Below are 22,306 nucleotides of genomic sequence, written 5' to 3' on the forward strand. Positions count from 1 at the left end.
TGTGAGAGAAAATCAAGGGAATAAATATTTATTGAAACAATGTGAACTGTTTGAATTTCATTACAATAATGAAATCTATCGCTGAAAATTATGTAAAAAAGGCAATTTTTTAAAAGTCAAAATGATGTAAAAATTAATAAATCAGTAATAAATCAGTAATATTCCTAGAAATTACCTCGGAAAGACGCAAAAATTTCGCTCAATTTTTAATTACAATTTTTAAAAGTCACTCGTAAGTGCACATCTTTGCACTTTACGTCTATAAATACCAAATTTGGTGTCACTAGATCGAATAATTTGTTCTATAGTTGGCCGATATGCACAAGTCTTTAAGACATTAGAAATCTCCACTAGTAATAAACAGAGCATAATTTTTTTTTTCATTTACCGAAAAAGAATTAGCTCATGAGGTCTCAGAAGTTTGCGAATGGCATATAATTTGATGCGCATTTCATTATGTATTATTATACATGAAGAATTTTTTTTTTTCATTCAAGTTTTAAGTTTCTGGAATCTAGAGGAAAAGTCTTACAATTGATGCATTTCTTTGGGGTTTTTTTTTTTAATCTAAAAAAGATTGTTGAAAAACTTTGGAGAGAGGGTGGGGAAAAAAAAAAAACTCAACCATTTTGCTTAATTTTATGAAATGTTATTTTTGTTCGAGAATCTGTGGAAATATTATTCATTAATTTTTATTTGCACTGTTCAATAATTTACTTTTTAAATAATCAAAATGCGTGTGTACTATTTATAAATAAAAAAATAAATGATATATAATAATTGTTGACTAATTCCGACTTTCAGCATTCATTTTCCTTAAAATACTCAAGCATATTTTAATATTTTTATCTTTATTTATAAAGATGAAAGTGTGTGCATGTTAGCAGCTTAGGTTAAATCGTTTGACCAAAGAGACTTGGAATATATATGATTTGGAAAGTAGAAATGTGGCCTTGAAGGTGACTTTTTTGAAATTCCAATTAGAATTATAAATAATTAAAAATCAAGAGAAATTTTGGTCTTTATCCGCTATAAGTACATTAAATATTAAGAGTAAAAAATAGTTTTTAAATGATCTTAAAATTCAAAAATTATTGTTTTAGTGATACCATTTAACATATAAATAAAATTTCTATTTTTAATGAAATTTAAAAAAATATTTGAAGCATGTTTTCTAACAATATATTTCGCGGGAAATAAAAATAAAATTTAACTGTACTAGCAAGTTATGCTTGTGAAAAAATTATCGAGGCGCTGTCATCACATCAATAAAAGATCAAATTGAAAATTAAGATAACTCTCACTGCAAATTAAATTTAGATAATTCTATATATTAGCACATGTCTGTATGAAATAAAATTTTCCTAAAAAAATAAATGCAAGAAAAATGTTTTTGTGACTTTTAAAGTATCTGTATTATTAATTCAATAATTCTGAGTTTTCTAAATCAAACATGATTTGATATACATAGAATAGCTATCCTAATCCTAACAGCTAATTTCCAAACACTTTAACAGGCATAATCTAATAAGAAAAATGATAAAAATGAAATAAATAATTGAATCAATAAATGCTCTGATAAATTAGAGAATTTTATTTTTACAAAGACAGTTGAACCTATGAGTTTTATTTCATAAAATATTCTTGCAGCACACATAAGAAAAGTACACTTTTTTCCCACTAAAATTGATTTGAGTTCTGAACATCTTAATGACACTATTTTATAAAAATGCGGAATGTTAGACAATTTTAAACATTCCATTGACTGCTTCGGGAAAAAAATACCTTTAAGATCCCTAAGTTTATCCAAATCTAACTGGGCTAAAATGAAATTGCTGATTGTTGTAAAATAGTGATATTCAAAGCTTCATAACTCGATTAGATTTAGGCACAGAACACTGAGATGTTTTTTTTTTTTTATTTAAAAGTTGAAATACCATTAATATTTTACTGAATATGATTCATAGTATCTAAGGGCTGTATAAAATTTAGACTTAATAGTTTCTTTCACAAGTACATTCATTGACGAAAACAAAATAAAATATTATTTTCATCATTTAAATTCTTTTGAAGTTAAAATTGAGTTTTATGACTAAATAAGAGAAATTTTTATTGAATAATTCTTTTTGATACAGTATAAATATAAAAATATTCTGTAGTAACATCAGTGCAACTTCAATACTTAAAGAATCCCTTTTCTGTACCTATAAAAAAAATCTTTAATCGTTTTTTTTTTCAAATTAAAGTTCAAAATTTAAGAAAGCTTTTGCATTAATTTAAATGTAATCACTTCTGTTTCAAATTAAATTTCATCTTTTAGGTAATTGAAAGAATACATAATGCAATGAATGGAATGAAGCAATGCTTCTTTATTTTCATGAATTATATGACTATTAAAATTTAAAACTTTAAATATTTTGACGAGGGAACCATTAAGAATAAGTAGCATACATATTGAATTGAAAATTTAAGTGACTATTAATCCCAGCGAACCGGCTGGTCGCCGATGGCGGCTAGTATAAATTAAAAATTTATCTAAAAAACAAATGAAGCATTTTTTTTTTTACCGATGTTGTTGGTTGCAATCTGCAAGGAATTAAATTCTGTAGTTGACAAAAAAAAAAAAAAAAAAAAAAAAAAAAAAGCTGCAATTATGAAACAAATAAAGCTGTAAAAATAACAGCATATTTTACGATAGAAATATAATAATAATACTTTTCTATGGGATATTTATATGCAAATAAAATTGAATAATTGATATAAGTAAATCACTTAGTGAGATCTAATGTCATATAAATTTGTTACTTAATGAAATGTGATTAAAAAGATTTAGCGTTATTTAAATCCACTGAAAGCGTTTTATCCTATTTTTTCTCTTATGCTAACAACATATGGCACCTTCTGTATAAGCATCGCTGTATACGAAACATAATCCGGAACTTCTTGATCAAACAGATTCAAAATTTGATGCAGGCCTGCAAATTTGATTCAAAATAACAAATTCATTTTGATCTTGTTTCGTTTTTGTACCATTACGTTCAAACGCAATAGAACAGTCAGAACGATGAGCATTGAACAAATATATGGATGTGTTCTAAAATTTCGCTCAGGTCTAAGATTCTGGTGATAAAATCATGCACTTAATTTCCTTCCATTTGCTCGTTTAGTTTTTGAATTACGGCTCTCAAATGTAATAAAATGTGGAGGTAGACAGACTTTTTATAAACCAGTTTCCTTTTCTGTAATAAAAAAAATGATCTTTTTGTAACATTTTTGTTATGGTAGTCGCAGACCAACTGACATAATTCCAATAACAAATTCAAAGAAGTGTAAAGCTAACAACATATGGCACCTTCTGTATAAGCATCATTGTATACGAAACATAATCCGGAAATTCTTGATCAAACAGATTCAAAATTTGATGCAGGTCTGCAAATTTGATTCAAAATAACAAATTCATTTTGATCTTGTTTCGTTTTTGTACCATTACGTTCAAACGCAATAGAACAGTCAGAACGATGAGCATTGAACAAATATATGGATGTGTTCTAAAATTTCGCTCAGGTCTAAGATTCTGGTGATAAAATCATGCACTTAATTTCCTTCCATTTGCTCGTTTAGTTTTTGAATTACGGCTCTCAAATGTAATAAAATGTGGAGGTAGACAGACTTTTTATAAACCAGTTTCCTTTTCTGTAATAAAAAAAATGATCTTTTTGTAACATTTTTGTTATGGTAGTCGCAGACCAACTGACATAATTCCAATAACAAATTCAAAGAAGTGTAAAGCTAACAACATATGGCACCTTCTGTATAAGCATCATTGTATACGAAACATAATCCGGAACTTCTTGATCAAACAGATTCAAAATTTGATGCAGGTCTGCAAATTTGATTCAAAATAACAAATTCATTTTGATCTTGTTTCGTTTTTGTACCATTACGTTCAAACGCAATAGAACAGTCAGAACGATGAGCATTGAACAAATATATGGATGTGTTCTAAAATTTCGCTCAGGTCTAAGATTCTGGTGATAAAATCATGCACTTAATTTCCTTCCATTTGCTCGTTTAGTTTTTGAATTACGGCTCTCAAATGTAATAAAATGTGCAGGTAGACATTTATCTTTTTGTAACATTGTATCTTTTGTAAAAAAATGATCTTTTTGTAACATTTTTGTTATCGTAGTCGCAGATCAACTGACATAATTCCAATAACATGTACTTCAAATTCAAAAAAGTATAAGAGTGAGGATCCTCAAAATCTTATAACTTAATATTTTTAAGATTACAAAGCTTCCTTTTCATATGTAAAAATAAATAAATACAAGGAATTCAAATGAAAAAGTAAATAGAAGTGATCCAAATCAATTCGGAATTCGAATGGAAAAGTAAATAAGAGTTGAAAATCAATTTTATAGATTATATTTTTCCATTTCATAATAACTTTGAACAATTTGAAATTTGTCTTCGATATTTATCAGGATGTAAACAGATTTGTTTACCTCATTTTTGTATAATATCTTTCATTATTTTCTTTATTTCTTGCGTTGTAGCTTTTGATAGGAAATCAATTTATTTCACAAATTACTTTTGTAGATTTTTATCATATAAATTGTATTTGCATCATTTAGCTCGTGATGGTTTTTTTTCTTTCTATTTCTTTATTGATTCAGGGTTTCCGAATCGTGTTCCTTAAAAATCAGAGCACAATGAAAATATTTTAAGTAATTAATTCTGATATACTATCGAATAATTTTCTAGAAACAATATTATTTTTTATACGAGGAGATTTTTTAAAGTCAGCTTTGCTGTGTATTTACTACATTGTATATATATATGATTGATAAATTTTTATACCTTCCCCAGCAGGAAACGAAAATTGTAACTTATTTCGCTTAATTGAAAACAATATTTAAATTATCATTATGCATAATTATAATCAAATTAAAATTATAATACGATAATTTTCTTTCCAATTGACTTTTAGATTTAATTCCATCTGATATATGTATGGTGGTTAGAAATTTAAAAATAGGTATGAAATGAAGAAATAACTTTTTTAAAATATAAATTATGAATAAATTGGCAATTAGTCGTTTCCCCAATATTTTTGTATTCCATCTTTTATTTAAAATGAACTGCTTCAAGTTTGCAAAAATAGAATTTGTTTAACCTCTTTTTTATTCACTTCTTAATGTGATAGAGTTTAAAATTTTTTGCTTAGCTCTTGATTATAATGCAATACGTTAATATTTAGAACTCTTAAATGTTAATAAACATGTTAAAGAAATTTTAATTTTAACAAGTTAGGACAAAGTAGCTAATTTGAAAACATTTATAACCATGAATTATAAAATATATTAAATATTAAAAAGCAGAAAAAAAAATTATAATGGTTTAAATGTGCTTTTCTTGCTGAATTAATTACAAGCCTTTTTAATCGTAAAACGAAACAAACATGTTATAAAAAAATTAAATCCAAGGAATATCTTAAAAAAGATTTTTTGATGTTCACTATAAATACTTTATAAAAGTGACGCAATTTCAATATAGATTATTTGATTATTTATTTAAAATTAGATTTAGATTATTTCCCTTTTTGAACATTTCGAGTAGAACTTTATGTTTTTTTTTTTTTTTTTATGTTTTTTTTTGACATACATCTATATTTTTGTTTAAAAATTAATTTGAGTAAGAAACTAAAAATATAATAAAATTAGAAGAAGCTAGTATATATTATAAAATACTTATTAATAGAATTAAAGATATCTAGATCATTTAATGTTCTAACATAATCTTAATCATATAGAAGATATCCTAATAATTCTTAGAAATCAGAAGTATTATTGGAAAATCGATTTTCGCATCTAGTTCTTCAAATGAAATTTTACTTAAATGCTTAGAAAATGCATATAAATTTCAAGAATATCGCACAGGTAAGTAAGGAGCCTTGTACGAATTGCAGTGCCAGAGTGACCAAACTCGGAAAATGCTTGGGGTTTTTGGAAGAGTAAAAATCTCATTTCTGTCGGCAGGTAGCTAAAAAAAGACAGTATTTTCAAGCGATTATTATTATTGTTGTTGGTTTTATTAGTTTATATTAAAGACTATGCAAGATAAATATAATTTTTTTTCTAAAAATAGTTTATTTTCTTAGGGAATTAAAATTAAAAAGATTAAAAATCTGGAGATCAAAATAAAAATCATTAAATGATAAATAATTAAATATTAAGCTCACAAATCAATAGGAGCAGGATTTAAAGCTACATTGATTATCATCTTGCCTCATTTACATATAAAATACTTTGTAAATGCTATCATGATTTCCATTTACTTAAAGGTTTATATTCTTGATTTTTTTAAAAATATCTCCTCATTTTGATTATCTGATAAGAAAAGTTTTATATAAAGCTTCTTATATTTATTTTAATTCCAGTAAAAAATGCAATAATGAAAAATACTTTAAAAATATTCTTGATGAGTGTATAAAGAAAGACACTGCTAAATTTAAATAAATAATTCCATAATTTTTTGACGATTTAAAACAGCGTATTTATATATTTTAAAACCGAGGGAAGAAATATTAAGGAAAACGATTTTGCTTTTTCACTTTTTCGTGCGGTAATTTATCTTATATGATGATATTTCTTCTAGATGTTTTCTTTTTTTTAGTCTAGTTTTTTTTAAAAAAACGCTTTAAAAAATTATTTATCTTTGCGAAAAAAAAAAAAAAAGCTGAAGACAATCCTGATGTACACAGAGAATAATAAGTTACAAAATAGTTTAAAAAATTAATTTTATTTCCGATAATTCCAGAAAAATTTCATAAGTTAATAAATAAAAAGAGTAAACAATAAAAAAAACATCGTTGTTTTATAATTATATCACCATTTTCGTTTTCATCAGCTTATGAATTCTATCAGATACATAGGACATGAGAAATAAGTTTCGCGGAAATGCAGAAGTTGCCATTGATTTTTCTGAAATGAACAAATGGAAAAGACTCACCACCAAGTTCCGATGACATTTTGTGGAAAAGATACAGCAACAAGAATCACCAACAAAACCTGAGTTTGAGCACTGATCATTCTATCCTAGTTATTCATCCAAATCCCGATGGAATAAATTTTTTTTCGCACTCCGATAAAATCCGAAAATTCCAGAGATTTTTGTCGCGTTTTTTGTGCAGATGGAAAAACACTTGGGCTTCATCCAGGATTCGGATCCTGCATCTCTGGGTTCGGCTTCGCTTGGGGGAGGGGATGAGAACGAGGGAGGGAGGAGCAGGAGGTAGCCTTCGACCAATGAGCAGGGGCGGCGGCAAAGATCAAAAGGCATCGCCGAGCCTTCCTGCGGCATGCCAGAAGCCAGGGAGTATTTTGGAGATGAAGTTACTGGAGCTCCGTTCGATTTTAGTGCATCGAATCTTTCAGTAAATGGCGATCTTAGTTGGCCCGATTGGAAACATTCTGGTACATTCTCCTAAGCTGCTAGACATTTCTATTTGATATTTTGTTAATAATCTAAATGAATAACAATGTACAATCTGAAGAATTATGATAAAAATAATAGCAATAAAATAAATCCGATGCAAATATAAAGACATAGTAACCAAATCAGCTTAACAAGACAGAGTTGCTATTGTTTAAGTGGACGACCATTATTTCTGAATTATTATAATGTAAATATATGGGTCTAAAATAGTGATAGAAATTCGATCTCTTTATATAATATAAACAGAAATAATGCCTCATCAGAAATTAACTGCATCCATGGTGATGAAACCCGATCAATTTACAGTGGATATGTGGGTAATTTCCTAAACTTAAAAATTATAAATTAATTTTGTATTAAAAAATAATTTAATAATTATTCGCTCCCACATATATGTAGTTTTCACAGTAAAAAAAAAAAAAAAAAAAAAATCAGTTGGATGTTTGCAACGTTTTGATGCGGAAAGAAAGTAAATTATTTTGTATCGTAAAAGATCGAAGTTAGCAAACGATTATTCTCCGGTGAATATCAACATTCACAGCGGCACCATTTAACTGGATGACTGTGGCGACATTTTCTAATTTCACGCTTTCACGGTAAAATATATATTTCTTTCAGATTCTTTTTTAATGCAGTTTCTGCCAAATTTAGCACTGAATTTCTTACTTTTCCTAATCAAAAAAATTTTGGCATACTAAAAGTTAAAAAAAAAAAGCAACATACGAAAATAAATTAATTGTTGGAAAAGAAATTATTTCTTTGTGAAGTGAATAATAATTTAAGCCCAGAAAGAAGAAGAAGAAGGAAAAAAAAAAAAAAAAAAATCTTAGCTATTAATTGGTTGCCTCCTCTTGCGAGTTTTAGTTTATTCTGTGTAAATATGTCATTTCATTTTTGAAAAGTAATAATATTATTAAGGTAACCGCAAAAATAAAAAATAAAAAAAGTATCTATCAGTAGTTAGATTGTAAGTTTATTATTTTTTATAAAATTTATTTATCTTTATTTCTACTTGAATTAGAAGTAGATATTTCATTTTTATCAGAACTACGAATCAGAACTGAGGATTTAAATATCCAAAGTTTGCATTTCTATAAACAGAATACTTGAAAAAATTTTTTTAACTGCAATTTAAGTGGAATATGATTTCATTTAAGGAAAGTATTTTAAGTTTGGCTATGTAATCTAAATTATGACAACAATAAATTTCTTCACATAATTAACAGATGATTGTTAAATGTGTTTCTAATTATAATTAATAGGGTGAGTAATATATATTTATGATGGATTATAACAGAAATAAATTAATCGTAAATTAAGAGAACATCACATTCTATGTGTTCCAAACAACTGTGAATTAGAAAATATTGAAAGAATAATTTTCACAATGAATAAATCAAAATTAAAATATGATTAAATAACGATAGAGCGAGAAAGATAATTCTATTAATAACAAATAAAGTAATATTCCTTTAATTCCCAAAGCTAAATCTTTAGTTGCATTCTGTAGAAAGAAATCCACAAAGTGATATTTCTTTATCTTATATTTGAAGCAATAAAGCCCAGACATTCATAAAAGGCTTTAAAGTATAATATAATATTAATATAATAAAATAAAGCCTCATAAAGTAAAGATATTTTAAAAATCACTGGTAACCTACCATCATGATGCATAACACTGAAATCAGTGATAGTTTTGATAATTAAGGATTTGGCGGAGTTATTTATTAAACTCTGCAGAAACTGCCAGAATAAAAAGAATGAATAATAACAACAGAAATAACAATAACAAAGACGCAAATTGATAAAGCAAAACAAAATGAGTACATAATCCATAAGTATGTTGCGATTTCAGGCTCAGAGCATTTTATTTGTGAGAAATAATTATTGAAATTTAAAAACTGGAAAGGCATTGAGCTGAAACTAGATTTTCTTATTTCTAGATTATGATTTCTTATTTGAAACATATTCATTCGAGGTATTCTTATTTGATTGATTTAAGCTGTATGGATAAATTCTTCTAATAGTTTTTTTTAGAAAATTACAGGAAGAATTTACATTCTATCAATATTTTCTTAATTTTCTTGAAAACAAACGTCGAATATTTGCTAAAGATCTTAAAATAATTGTTCAATTTATTTTAAATTTTTATTCAATAACATAATTTAAAATTACGAGCACATCCTTTCATCTAAGGTTTATAAATTATTTTGGCATTAGTTTTATATAAATTTGAATGAAGTTTTAGATCTTTTATATTTGCAGGTTTTGAAAGATTTCACTTAAAAAGAGCATACATTTAGAATTTTTATAAAATTACAACATTTTATCAAATACTCTATTACAAATACTACTTATATATTTAATACTTCTATCACAACAAATATCTAATACTCTATTACCCTTTCAAGTCTTAAAATATGTCATAATGTTTCTTCTATCTATATTTAAAAAAGTACTTTGAACGTGGTCGGATACTTTAAAGAATGCCAAAAACATGAATGAATTGTCTTATCGAATGTTTCAGAAAACAAGTTTTTCCATAAAATAAATCTGCAGAACCAATTCAAGAATTTTATTATAGAATTAAATTTAATGTAGATGAGAAATTTCTCTGAGACCAGAATTCTTATTATCAAAAAATAAGCTTCAGAAAGGAAATTAGTTTTAACAAAATTCTAAATTCTTTGTTCATAAATGTTATTGCATATATATCAAACATTCCAAATCTTTTAACATATCAAATATCAAGAAATCGGTCAATATTATCTCATCGAATAACAAAATCGTTTTATCGTTTTCAGAAAAAGTTTTAAAAATACAGTACACTCCCGATTATCCGCGGAATTGGGTGGCGCGGCCGCCGCGGATAATAAAAATCGAGGATAATCCGAAAAAAGCTAAAAACGGGTATAGCAAAAAAGAAAACAGTCATTCCAACTTTGAAAAATCGTTTTATGTACAATAAAACGTAAAATAAACAGCAGGAAATATTTAACTAACGCTTAATATTTTAGTATATCACTGAAAACTAACATAAAATGCATTTTGTTAATGAAAACAGAAAAGTGCTTTGTACTTACGAGAGGTGTCAAGGATACACAGAAAAATTAATACATATGTACTGTTTTAATACTGTAATGTATTATGTAATTACAAAAGCATAACTGTAAAACTGCACCTTTTTGAAAAAATCAGTCAAAAAAAAAAAAAAAAAAAAACTTTGTGCGGCAGGCGCGGATAATCCGCACCGCGGATAACCCGCCCGCTGATAATCGGGAGTCTACTGTATACCTATTTATATTTCAGATAAAATTTTAACTAGAGTTTATTTAAAGCCCAGTTATTATAGCCTATTAAAAACCTATAATTCATTTATATATAATTATTATAAATATGCAAAAAAGATAATCGAACATTATTTTTAAAAAGCGTTATTTAATTATTAACCAGCTATGCTAGTATTAAACAGTGTTACTTTAGATGAAAATACTTACATGTTTGATTTTAGTTTGGGGATACACTATAAAAATATCTATGCATATATTTTTCTCATGAAAATAAACAAATTATTACTTATACCTTTACATAAAGAGAACATCAATTTCTCAAAACAGATTTTAAATATGGAATCTATTACAGTAATGGCAGATTGTATCAAACGATTTTTTTAAAAAAATAAGATGTTTAATGTTTATAAAAAAGTTGATGAATGAGATGCAAATCGGAATGAAGAATGGGCTTTGATTAATTATAAAAATAAATAATATTTATTTTAACTTGCCAACGACCAGGGCTAGGTTTGCATCTGAATCGTATACCTATTTTCGTAGTTTTATCGTGTCACATTTTGTTTAAATTAGTGCAAATATTGAAAAGTATTACTATTGTCAGTAAAATTAGCAAGAACTTTAATTAATACCAGTATTTTTAAGAGTGATACAGAATATTATTAAACGTTATGAAAAGGTAACGTGGCGATAAAAAATAAAATAAAATATCTGTATTATCTTTATTTAATGAGACTGGTAATAACTGAAGATAAAACTTTATAGTGGAAAAATGACTTTTAATTTATGAAAAATATCAATATAATTAACTGCCATGAAATCTTGGCTAAAACAGTCTTATTTTCATAACATTTGTTAGAAAATTAAAAAAAAAATTACTTATTACCTATCTTCGATTTTTATAAAATACAACTTATTTATGAATTTTCTCTCTTATTTATATAAATAAATCAAAGTTGAAGTCCAACTTTCACAAGAAATATATTAGTTTTAGTTGTTATTATTTTAAACGAGAATCATTGGTCAAATAGTTTATAACTTAAAAATTCCTGATATTACAAGAATTGACATGGAAAAGTTATTTAAACGTTAAATAAATGAGTAAAAGTATTTAAGAAAGTCATGTAAAGATATGAACTGACAAATCTAATTGAAAAGACTGTTAGTTATGACTTACGATCTTATAGGCGTAACCTCAGCAAAGCTGCTTCCTCCATACGCAATCTCCTAACTCTGTATTTGCGAAAAACCTCTAATCCTCTATCCTCCTCTTTCAGGGGGATGGTTGCTACATGACAGTTAACCTGCACGGACGTTTTATCGGGCCTCCTGACTTGTTACGATTATTGCTTTGTTATCTGATCCCTATTCTTCTTTGAGAATCCTCTTTCACCCAGAAGTTTGTATAGATAGAAATGAATCACTCTCTAAATATGTGATTTTATTAGATTACTAGCCGTCTTTGGCTACCAACTCGTTTGTTCCGAATATTTTTTTTTTTGTTAGACTTTTAATATGGAATGCATTTATTTAAGTATTCATTTTGTTATTTAATAAAACCGAAAAATGTGATTTTTAGGGAATTAGTTTACACCAACTTCTATTGCGCTTGCAAATTAAAAAATGTATATTTTCGAAATAAAAGCGGAAATGAAAATATCTCTTAGATGTTAATTTTCAAAAGAAGCATTTGTTTAAAATTTTAATATTGGCGAAAACGTTCTAATGACTGGATTAATGGAACAATGAATTTAGTTCAAATTTTAGCATAATAAAAATATTGCTGCAAATTGTGTATCAAATTAAATTAAAAAAACAACAATTTAAGTAAAGAAAATTTGAAATGGAAATAAAATTAGTAGTATTAAAATTTTTTTTCTTTCTTTTTTAAATTTTAAGAAAGCATCAAAATAATTCTTTATGAGATATATTTGGTGAATATAATTAAAAAATATTGAAATCTTCTTCAATTTATATTTTAATTAACTTCTGGATTTTCATATAGTGATTTCTCGCTTGTCTTTAGAAGAAAGTGAATGAAATTTCAACAGGAACGAACGAAAACTGTAGATTTATACAAACATTCATATAATTTATAAACATTTAACATTTTAAAACAAAATATTGACATTTATATAGAGATATAGTATAAATAAAATGTAACAAGAACATTCGAAAATACTATAATCTCATTTACTGTTTCAAGATTATAGATTCATTCTCAGAAGCAAAAAATGTAGGATTTAACAAAAAAAAAAAAAAAAAAAAAAAAAAAAAAAAAAAGTCAAATTATAGACTCTAGGAAGAAGTCGGCATTGGGTTGAGACCATTTTGGACGTCATGGCTGTTTGGTTTAGTTTGTCCGCATTTTTTCCTTTTTTTTATATTTGAGCTTTCTTTTTTTTTAGTTCTATTTTCCATTTATGCTTTCAGTTTCTTTTGTAATTCATTCGTTTTATTCTATTTGTAAGACTTTTGTCTTTTTTTATTATGTATATTATTCTTATTTTAAATTGCGTCTTTTATATTTGCCATTTTGCATTGGTTTGAGATTTCTAAAAAACGTTTGTTTAATTCTTTTTACCCCTAAATGCGTTGAACCACTTTCGCAAAGTGAAATTTATATAAAATTTTCTTTTCCGTTATTGTTAATTGCAAGTTTTCGTCATATATTACATTTTTTCAAAACCATTCCATCTTTTTTTTTTTTTTTTTTTTTTTTTTTTTTTTTTTTTACTTTTTCGCATACTTAGTATAGAGAAAGTATAGTAATCGTCAAAAAATTCGAACTCGAGATTTTGATGAATCTGATTTCAGAGTTGCAATTACAACGGTTTTTTAACGAACTTTTCAATCATCTCATATTTTCAAAACCAGAAGAACTTTGGATTGACTTAAACATCTATATTTATTGCAGTTTTGAATTTTTCTCTTTCTTAAAAACGCTCCAAACGTCTAATTTTGGAAATTTTGTGGAACAGCAAAGAGCTTCTTCCCACACCATGATTAAGCACCTGGGATATCTGGATGACCATTTACACAACAGAATAGAGGTGGGAAATTGAGTTAAGTTCGAAGAACTATCGCTAGTTACGATACAACTTCTTCCGAAAAAAGTATCCTTATTGGAGTGGAATGTTAAATATTATTGTATTATTCCTTAAATATTATTGTAATTGGCGGAGAAGCGAAAACCTGTCTACTTACATTGCAACTTCTTATCCACTTACTCCTGATGGCCCTCTGTTGCGATACTGCGTAGGAATAAGTGTTTTAATTTATCTTTAAATTGTATATTTTATCATAATAATGCAAAGCAAAATCTATTTCTTTGCTGGCGTTACATCGATCATCAAATCATGTGATTTAAACTTTAAAAAAATTCTTAGATATTTAAGACGCCTGTCCCACATTTCCTCAGTTTCTTAACAAACTATAGTTTATTAATGATTGTTCAGTTCAATTAAGGATTTGTAATTGATTGATTAACTTTTTGCTACAATTTATTTCTTTATAGATATTCTTCTGAAAACTTATATAGAATGTTTTATTTTATTAAAAAAGTAATAGCTTAGAATTACGTTTGACCTCAAATTTTTTTTAATATTTGCTTTATTTTTTTTTAGTACTATACTTGGCGCCTAAAGATGCTTTTGGAAAGCTAACATTTATATCATTTACAAGCAGTCCTATCGGGGGCAAGAGGACCTCAGGAACTGGGATAGAAATCTTTCAAAATGGTGATTGGTTCTCGCTTCCCAGCTGGGTATAGTAATGCTGTGACGTCGAATTACGTTCATTCTAATAACGGAGGGTATCTAGAGTTAGAAAAATGAATACAGAGAAACTCGTAGCAATTACTATAAATGGCACTGCAGTAAAGGATTAAAACAATTTTTAAGAACATACTTTTATTACTGAACTGAAATATGAAGATTTTTTTTTTATTTTAATTCCTTTATAGTGATGCAGCATTATTATAAATAACATGGAATCTTGTAAACTGTTATTTCCTCAAATTCATTTCCAGGTGGCGCCATACACATGGACCAAAATGTGTTTATATTAATATCGTCATTGAAAATAAAATTCTGAAAATATAAAAATATATATTCTCATTGAAAGAACACAATTACAAATTTCCATATTTTTAAGTCTGAAATATATCATGTTACACAAAAATAATGTTGTTGAATGGGTTAATGTCGTATAATATGTAGTTACGTATAATATTGAACTAATAATAATTCACTGCACACATAATAGACAATTAATCTCTACAACTAATAAAAGAGAATGTGCGTGTTGGCTCTAACAGAATAAACTGTTTTATGTAGAGCTATACAATTTGCTATAGGTGTATTGGAGAATGGGAATGCTCGTTTCGGAGCTATCTTTTTGAAATTTTAATTAATCACAAATCAAACATTTTTTTTTTTTTTTGCTATATCTTTTAAAAAAATTATTGCCCCAAAATAAATGCTATACCATTTCAAAATTTAAAAAAATTATGATTTTTAATGATACAATATATTTGACCTTGAAATTTTTCTTGAATTTTTGTAACTTTTTAAAAAAATGTATTTTGTTGCATAATTTTTGACAAAAGATTTCATTGTTATAATGAAATTCGAATCACTTCCGGTGTTTCATAAAATATCGAATTGTGAGATTTTTTTTCATTATTGAAAAACTAAGAAAGAGAGATTCGATTTATTATCTCTGCAGTTTACCTGAAGAATTGGAAAGAGAAATTACATTATCGCAGAAAGCAATGTGCAATTTGAGCTAAATTATCCGGATGCTTAAGATCTTTTTTTTTTTTTTTTTTTTTTTTTTTTTCATTAGGATAGTATGAGACTTGATTTCATTAAGGAACAGAACAATAAATCGATCAAGTATAGGCTATTAGAACAATATAGATTTAATGACATGCTTATCATAATTTGATGCTCAACTTCTTAACTATTTATTATTATTATTAATATTAATATTATTATCTAATTTGATAACACTTTCCGCTTCAGCAATTTTTTACTTTGCTGATTCAATTAAAAATCCATAGAATATTTAAGGTTTGTAGATTATATGTGTTATTATTTGTATCGAATTAATATGGCGTCTTTTGAATGTTATAATTTTATCCTGTAAGTTTGAGGATCAATAATTCAGAGCCCATATGAGACACGCTCAAGACAGTTAAGAGATTAAAAATATTTCATTGCAGATGTCATGAACATAAAAATAAACATAAGAAATTAAATTAAATTAAAATTAAATTTTAATTTATCATTTGGTTGTAAAGATGACTAGTAAGAAATAGATGATTTTAGAACCATTTAGAAAACGCTCAACAATAGAGTTTTCTCTATATCCAATGCTTGAATAAGATAGTATTATCTCAAAACGAGTGCTTTGAAACTGATTTCATTTTGAACAACTTTAGTGTTCTTGAGAATAGTTTAACACTTTCACTGTAGATATTGTATTCCTTACATTATGTCCAAGTAATACAGTCTGTGGACAAACTGATGCGTCATTTCAGAATATACCACGAATTCGACTTTCATAGCAGCTGCTTCGAGCACCTGCTTCTTTACAAATTAATGCTTTGGGTGTCGTCTGGCGCGATCGCGAAGGGCTTTCGACACGGTCCGGCCTCGATATCACGATCAGAAGTGAGAAGGAATCGTGCCCGACCCCAGTGCACAGACTAGAACACTGCACAAACGAATAGCATTAGTTCCTAAAATTGATGATTGAATTGAAATTGATGAGAGCGAATTTATTATGAAGAATTCCATGTACTTCTAGTTGAAATTTCAGGTGAGATCATAGGAAATTAGAGATAATACTTTATTTTTTTAACTCAATTAAAAACACGCTGTAAGGCGTCTTCTATCCGAATTCAAAATTAAGAAGCACTTCACTGAGGAAATCATGAAGATCAAGTTGCACAGTACTTAGTTGAAACTCTAAACAAGTATCAATCATAGCGATTAGTATGTATTAATTTTACTTCAAATGTGAAAAGTTTCTTTCATTTGAATTCAATAAATGTTTGCTTTGAACATCATTTCGGGAATCCATCAAAACATCAGATCTGACGAAAAGAGCAAATTTAGTTCCCACTTTATAATATAACTTATCAATCACATAACTTATCAACTTATCAAAGTGATTACTTGTAATCACTTTGAATTTTTAATGGTTCTAATTTCTTGTAACGGTAGAAATGAATGTTATATATACATATATTAGGCGCGTCCAAGTATTTTAATCAGCGACATCGATTGGTAAACAGGCGAATTATCTATATAAACGACAATGGTTTTTGGTTTTACCAATTTACTATTACTTTATTGTTATCTATATAAACGACAATGGTTTTTGGTTTTACCAATTTACTATTACTTTATTGTTATCATTTTGAAAGTTTTCCATTTAGTATTATTAAGTTATTCAATGTATAAAGATTCCAATCATGGAACGTCCCAAACTGCATTTTCGACATTCAATTTTTTTTTTTTTTTTGATTTGAAGAAATTTGCTGCCGAAGCTCATCAGACATTTTTAGAAACTTATGGGGATGCTGCTCCGTCATATCCTAATTATCGGTTTTGGTTTTAACAATTTAAGAGTGGTGATTTCGATGTCTATGACAAAGACCAAAAAGAATTCCAAGACAATTAATTGCAAGACTTATTGGACGAAAATGGAAAAAAGTTGTAGGAAATATTTTGATTGATATATATTGTACCAATTTTTCTCAATAAGTGCCTTTTCAAAACGAAAAAAAAAATGATCAAAATACATTCAAGCACCTAATATATATTCCATCTACTCAATAGGTATCCATGTCAAGGATTCCAAAACAAAAATCTTCTGCAATATCCATGAAAAACAGCCTGTCCTTTTGTCTTGATAAAGTGGTAACCCTTCTTTGAATCTTTTGCGAGCTCTGTCCGGTCAATTAATTTTCTCCCTGCCAGAGAAGCATCCAATTTTCTTTAGCGGAAGCCATAATAACAGAGAAGAGGGACTTACCTCCTCTGTTACAGTCACACCTTTAAGTGACCGACTCCTCGGATGACTAAGCCGATTGCCGTGGTAAACTGGAGGGAGATTCTACAGCCTTTTATTTTTCTTTTCGTCTTTGGTCCTTATTTTCTCAAAAAATAAACTGCATCTCTAATAGGGACGATCCATGCTTAAATCTTTTGTACGCTCTTTAAATTAACATTAAATGTAAACGATATGAAAATAAAACAGAATTTAGTTACAAAACAATCTATTGGATATTAGTTTGCTGGCTTTAATGAGATAGAATAAATGTTTTATCAGAAATTTTATAATTTATCGAAAAAAATGGCTTATATGACTTATTTTGAAAACATAATGATTTTTTTGAATGCTCAATTATTTGATATTTATTTTAAAAAATGAAATTAATTATAAAATGAAAAAAACATAAAACCTCTCAGTTTTTTTGTTTTTTTTTTCATTTTCTAATTTAAGTTTGTTGAGATTGACTAATGCTTAGTAATGGTTTTTTTGCTCATGCTATGCAGACTCCTGTTTCTCACCTGAATCGGTAAGAGGCAAGAATTCAAAACTTGGCGTGCTTCAAAATGATGAATTAACGGTAAACTAACGACATTAGATAGACGAGGAGCCTCAAAACCACTTTGGGTCTTTGGATTATATTTCTAAAATCTGCCCCTGCTTATGTTACCATGATACGAGTGCAGCACCAATTTAATTTTTGTTCCCATTTAGTACTTGGCAATTGTAGGTTTCAATATTTTGTCATGGTAGCATAAATGCAGAAGCAGCTAAATATGAAGTAATATACTCATTGTACTGACCATTGTCCGATCTGGTGATTGTACTATCACCTTACTTGACTCAATTATTAAAGAGATATATTTCAAACAAGTCCTTTACAGTTCTGTGCCAAAAGGACAAATTTCAGTTGGCTTAAGATTTCAAATAGGACAAATTTAATTTGGTGATTGTTTTTGAACGGGAAAAAACCCGATGAAAAATTATATTCAAAAGAATCAATTTATAAGAAAATATTCATTTATGTAAATAAGAATGAAACTTATAAATAGTTTGTAAACAATAGTAATCTAAACCATTGAATAAATTTTCCTTAGATTTTGAAGCATAAAGAAGATTTTATTGAAAAGTTCTTAAAAATTTAGTAAATAATACATTTTTATTAATTAAAAAACGTTTCCATGTGTAGAAGTAATCATTTTTTTCTGTTGGTATTTCCATAAATATTAAATATACTTCGAAACACTTTATTTATTTTGTTCAATTAAATTTTGAAACATTCTTTAAAAATTATTAATAAGTTTTGTAAAAAAATTAGTTTTCAGCTAATTTAAAAAATTATTTGATAAAGATTGTAATTTTCTCCGACAATTTACAGACTTAAAAATCGTTTGGAGCAAATGGTTTTCTCATTTTAATTAAGAATAAGATTGCTGACAATAAGAAAATTTTGAATATTATAATATTTTGCGTAAAATTATATTTATATAAAAATAATTAAAATAAAAGTTGGATTTATTTAAACTTTGTGCGAGTGTTATTATTGAATAAAATCTCATTTCTTAGCGCATAATAATCACACCACGTAAACATAATTACATTTGAGAAAATTAAAATAAATTTAGTGTGTTATAGCTGTAACTTTTGTTATATTTGAACTACTTCAAATTTTTCTAACAAATATTGAAGCATATGAAAGTTTCAACGGAGTTTTCGAGGCAATGAATTAAATAATTAAATCTTATAAATAAAAGATATGAAGATAATTTCATCTCGATTAATTCTTTTCAAATATATTATTTCCCCATTTGCTGGGCATAGAAAATAGGAAAATAATATATTTAAAAAGAATTTCTTAACTTTTATTTATTTCAGATGATATCTACAAAAGAAATTTGTATTTTTATTGATGATATTGAATTTGAGCTTTAAAAATCATTTTATCTGAACATAAAATTATTTGGCAACAGATGATTTATGTTATAACTCAAAAATCGTCTGTAATAAGTAAATCTATTCTTTGCTGCATAATTGATGGAGTAAATAAAACGCTTTATTTCGATTTCGGAACGTTTATTATTAAAATTCACAACTGTGAAATTCTTCCTTTAAATTAATCGCATTCAGAAGTTTAAAAAGACAGCTCAGAACTTGGTTTTTACATTTAGAAAATAAAATAAGTGATATAAATCTTAATAAAGGGATTCTGAAAGAGAAAACGAATTAATGGAGCAGAACAAACACAAAGTGGAATAGTCAAGAAAGATAAGTGCATTTTTTATTTATTCTTTTTTAACATTCTATTTATATATTAAAAAACCTATAAGTTTAACAAAATAAATATCTTAAAAATATATATAAAAAAACAATTGATAAATCATAAAATTACTTTCTAAATGTGTAGAAATTTTGAATCATGATGTTTTGAATACAATAAAATAATAATATGAAGGCATTCATATCTGTTTAAAAAGAAATGGAAGTAATGTAATTCCGCTGTCATATCATGTTTTTTAACATTAAAACATTGTTTATGAACATCAATATTGTAAAGAAAAGACTAATTTCAATTTAATTGTCTTTTGTTATAAATTTTTTTATAAATAAACTCTAAACACTTTGCGAAATGAGATAATTTTTTTCTTCCAATTTTGTTTCAAAAAAATTTTGGACAAATCTAGTTAACTGGATTTTGGTTCTAAACTTCGGAAATATATTGATTCAGGAAAGTATGTTTGTTAGAATGCATTTTATTAACAAAATATTCTTTTTTTCCTTTTTATAAAATATACACAGAGAAAATATTGTAATTTTCTATAAATTCCATATCAAAGTTTTGAAAAAATGAAACATCTTACACTTATAACGCTTGAAAACATGCCGCCGTGCCTGCTGAATATGCTTGAAAGATATGCATATTAAACTTGTGGCAAACTGCTTGAATAAGAACATGCGAAACATGTACAGCTTTGAATGTCCTTTTGAACACAAACTTCAAATATTTCACAAGTTTGTTTTTGATATTGCATCCTATTTGTCACTGTATTTGTCATACAGCATGTGATTTGTGATTAATTATGTGAATTCATGCAGTTGCAAGTGTGACGTATTGAATATTTATGTTTTAACATAATTATTCACTGAACATTGCTTTACATTTTATTTTGTGTATTATTTTCTTTTAATAAGTTTAATGGCCCTCTGTAACAGTCAGTATTTACGTTCACGAACTTTGTTTTATTGTAAAAATAATTAGTTCCTGTATGCCGATCTACTCATAAAGTGTGTAAAGACCTTTTGGGACTTCCTATATATTTTTAATAAGACTGGAAAAATTGGTATTAAGAACATTGTACAAAATATATTGGAAACTCTTTTGCCTAGTAATTATTAGAGACTACAATACTTATATAATGAAACTTTGAATAGTGTATTGCTAAATGTCATATATTAATTGCATATATGCTACGTTTTCTTAATATTAATAGTATTTAAAATGTTCTTTTATCTATACTGTTATCCCATTCCTTACTCTAATGGTATGTTTTATTTTATATTTACTTACATCCTTCCTTTTTTTTTAGTTTATATTATACTTTTATTGCTATTATCTTACAATATGCTGTTTATTCTACATTGCACTTTTTTATTCCGTATACTTTATCTTTTAAAAATTCTGTTAGAATTGTGGATTTTGGAGTTTCAAAATTTTCCCATATTATAAGTAAATTTTGTATTATATTTTATTGATATTTTTTTGAAGTTATTCGATATGAAAAGTATGAAAGTATCCTCTGTTACTCTACTACATATCCACTTTGGATAGTTGAGTTTCTATACTTTCGATATACTTTTAATTATTATATTAATTCATCTATAAATTGATCCTCACGTTAAAAGAAAATATTATAATTATTTAGTCTTTTAGTTAATTTACATAGAATAATTCTACTGATAAGCCTTAAATACATTGTACAGTCCATTGAAAAATATTAAACTCGTTTATTTTACACATTATAATTGAAATTATATTTTAAAAAGTAGTGAAAGTTTAAAAGAAATGAGATAGTTAAAAATTAGTTCCATGCAATAAATAAATGTTTTAGCATTTTATGACTGAATAAAATGCTATCGATGCTGTTATTTGGAAAATATCAGTATTCAGAAATCAAAATCATACGGTCTGTTGAAAGGTTTATTTTAGAAGGTTTTTAGAGGAATATTATGGATGTCGATCGAGATCGTTTGGTTGCATAACAGCCCCCCACCTCCTTCTTTTATAAAAAATCACAAATAAAAAATCAAATCTTTATATGGATATATATATAAGCTTGGGATGATAAAGGATTTTTTGAATAAATAAGAAACAATTACTTATCATCTTTCAGATGTAAAATACTTTATCTAAAGTTTTTTTTTTTTTTTTTTTTTTTTTTTTTGCAGAATAGATATTA

At 26.6% G+C, this 22,306-nt stretch overlaps 1 protein-coding gene across 2 annotated transcripts in view; it reads right to left on the minus strand.

Annotated features, from left to right (window-relative positions):
• Positions 1 to 12,031, minus strand: part of LOC129963752 (protein Wnt-2b-like) — a 41,414-nt gene extending 29,383 nt beyond the window's left edge. Inside the window, exon 1 of one of the 2 annotated variants that reach the window (XM_056078288.1) lies at positions 11,965 to 12,031. Coding sequence is in view for 1 of the 2 variants with exons in the window: in XM_056078287.1 (XP_055934262.1) it covers positions 7,012 to 7,091 (80 nt within the window). In the remaining variant the exon portion in view is untranslated. Of the gene's footprint in view, positions 1 to 7,011; positions 7,214 to 11,964 lie in introns of those variants that run through there. The other variant, XM_056078287.1, reaches the window with a different exon arrangement.
• Between the last annotated feature and the right edge of the window lie 10,275 nt (positions 12,032 to 22,306).

Source organism: Argiope bruennichi, chromosome 3, assembly GCF_947563725.1.
Source record: "Argiope bruennichi chromosome 3, qqArgBrue1.1, whole genome shotgun sequence".
Classification (NCBI taxonomy): Eukaryota; Metazoa; Arthropoda; class Arachnida; order Araneae; family Araneidae; genus Argiope; species Argiope bruennichi.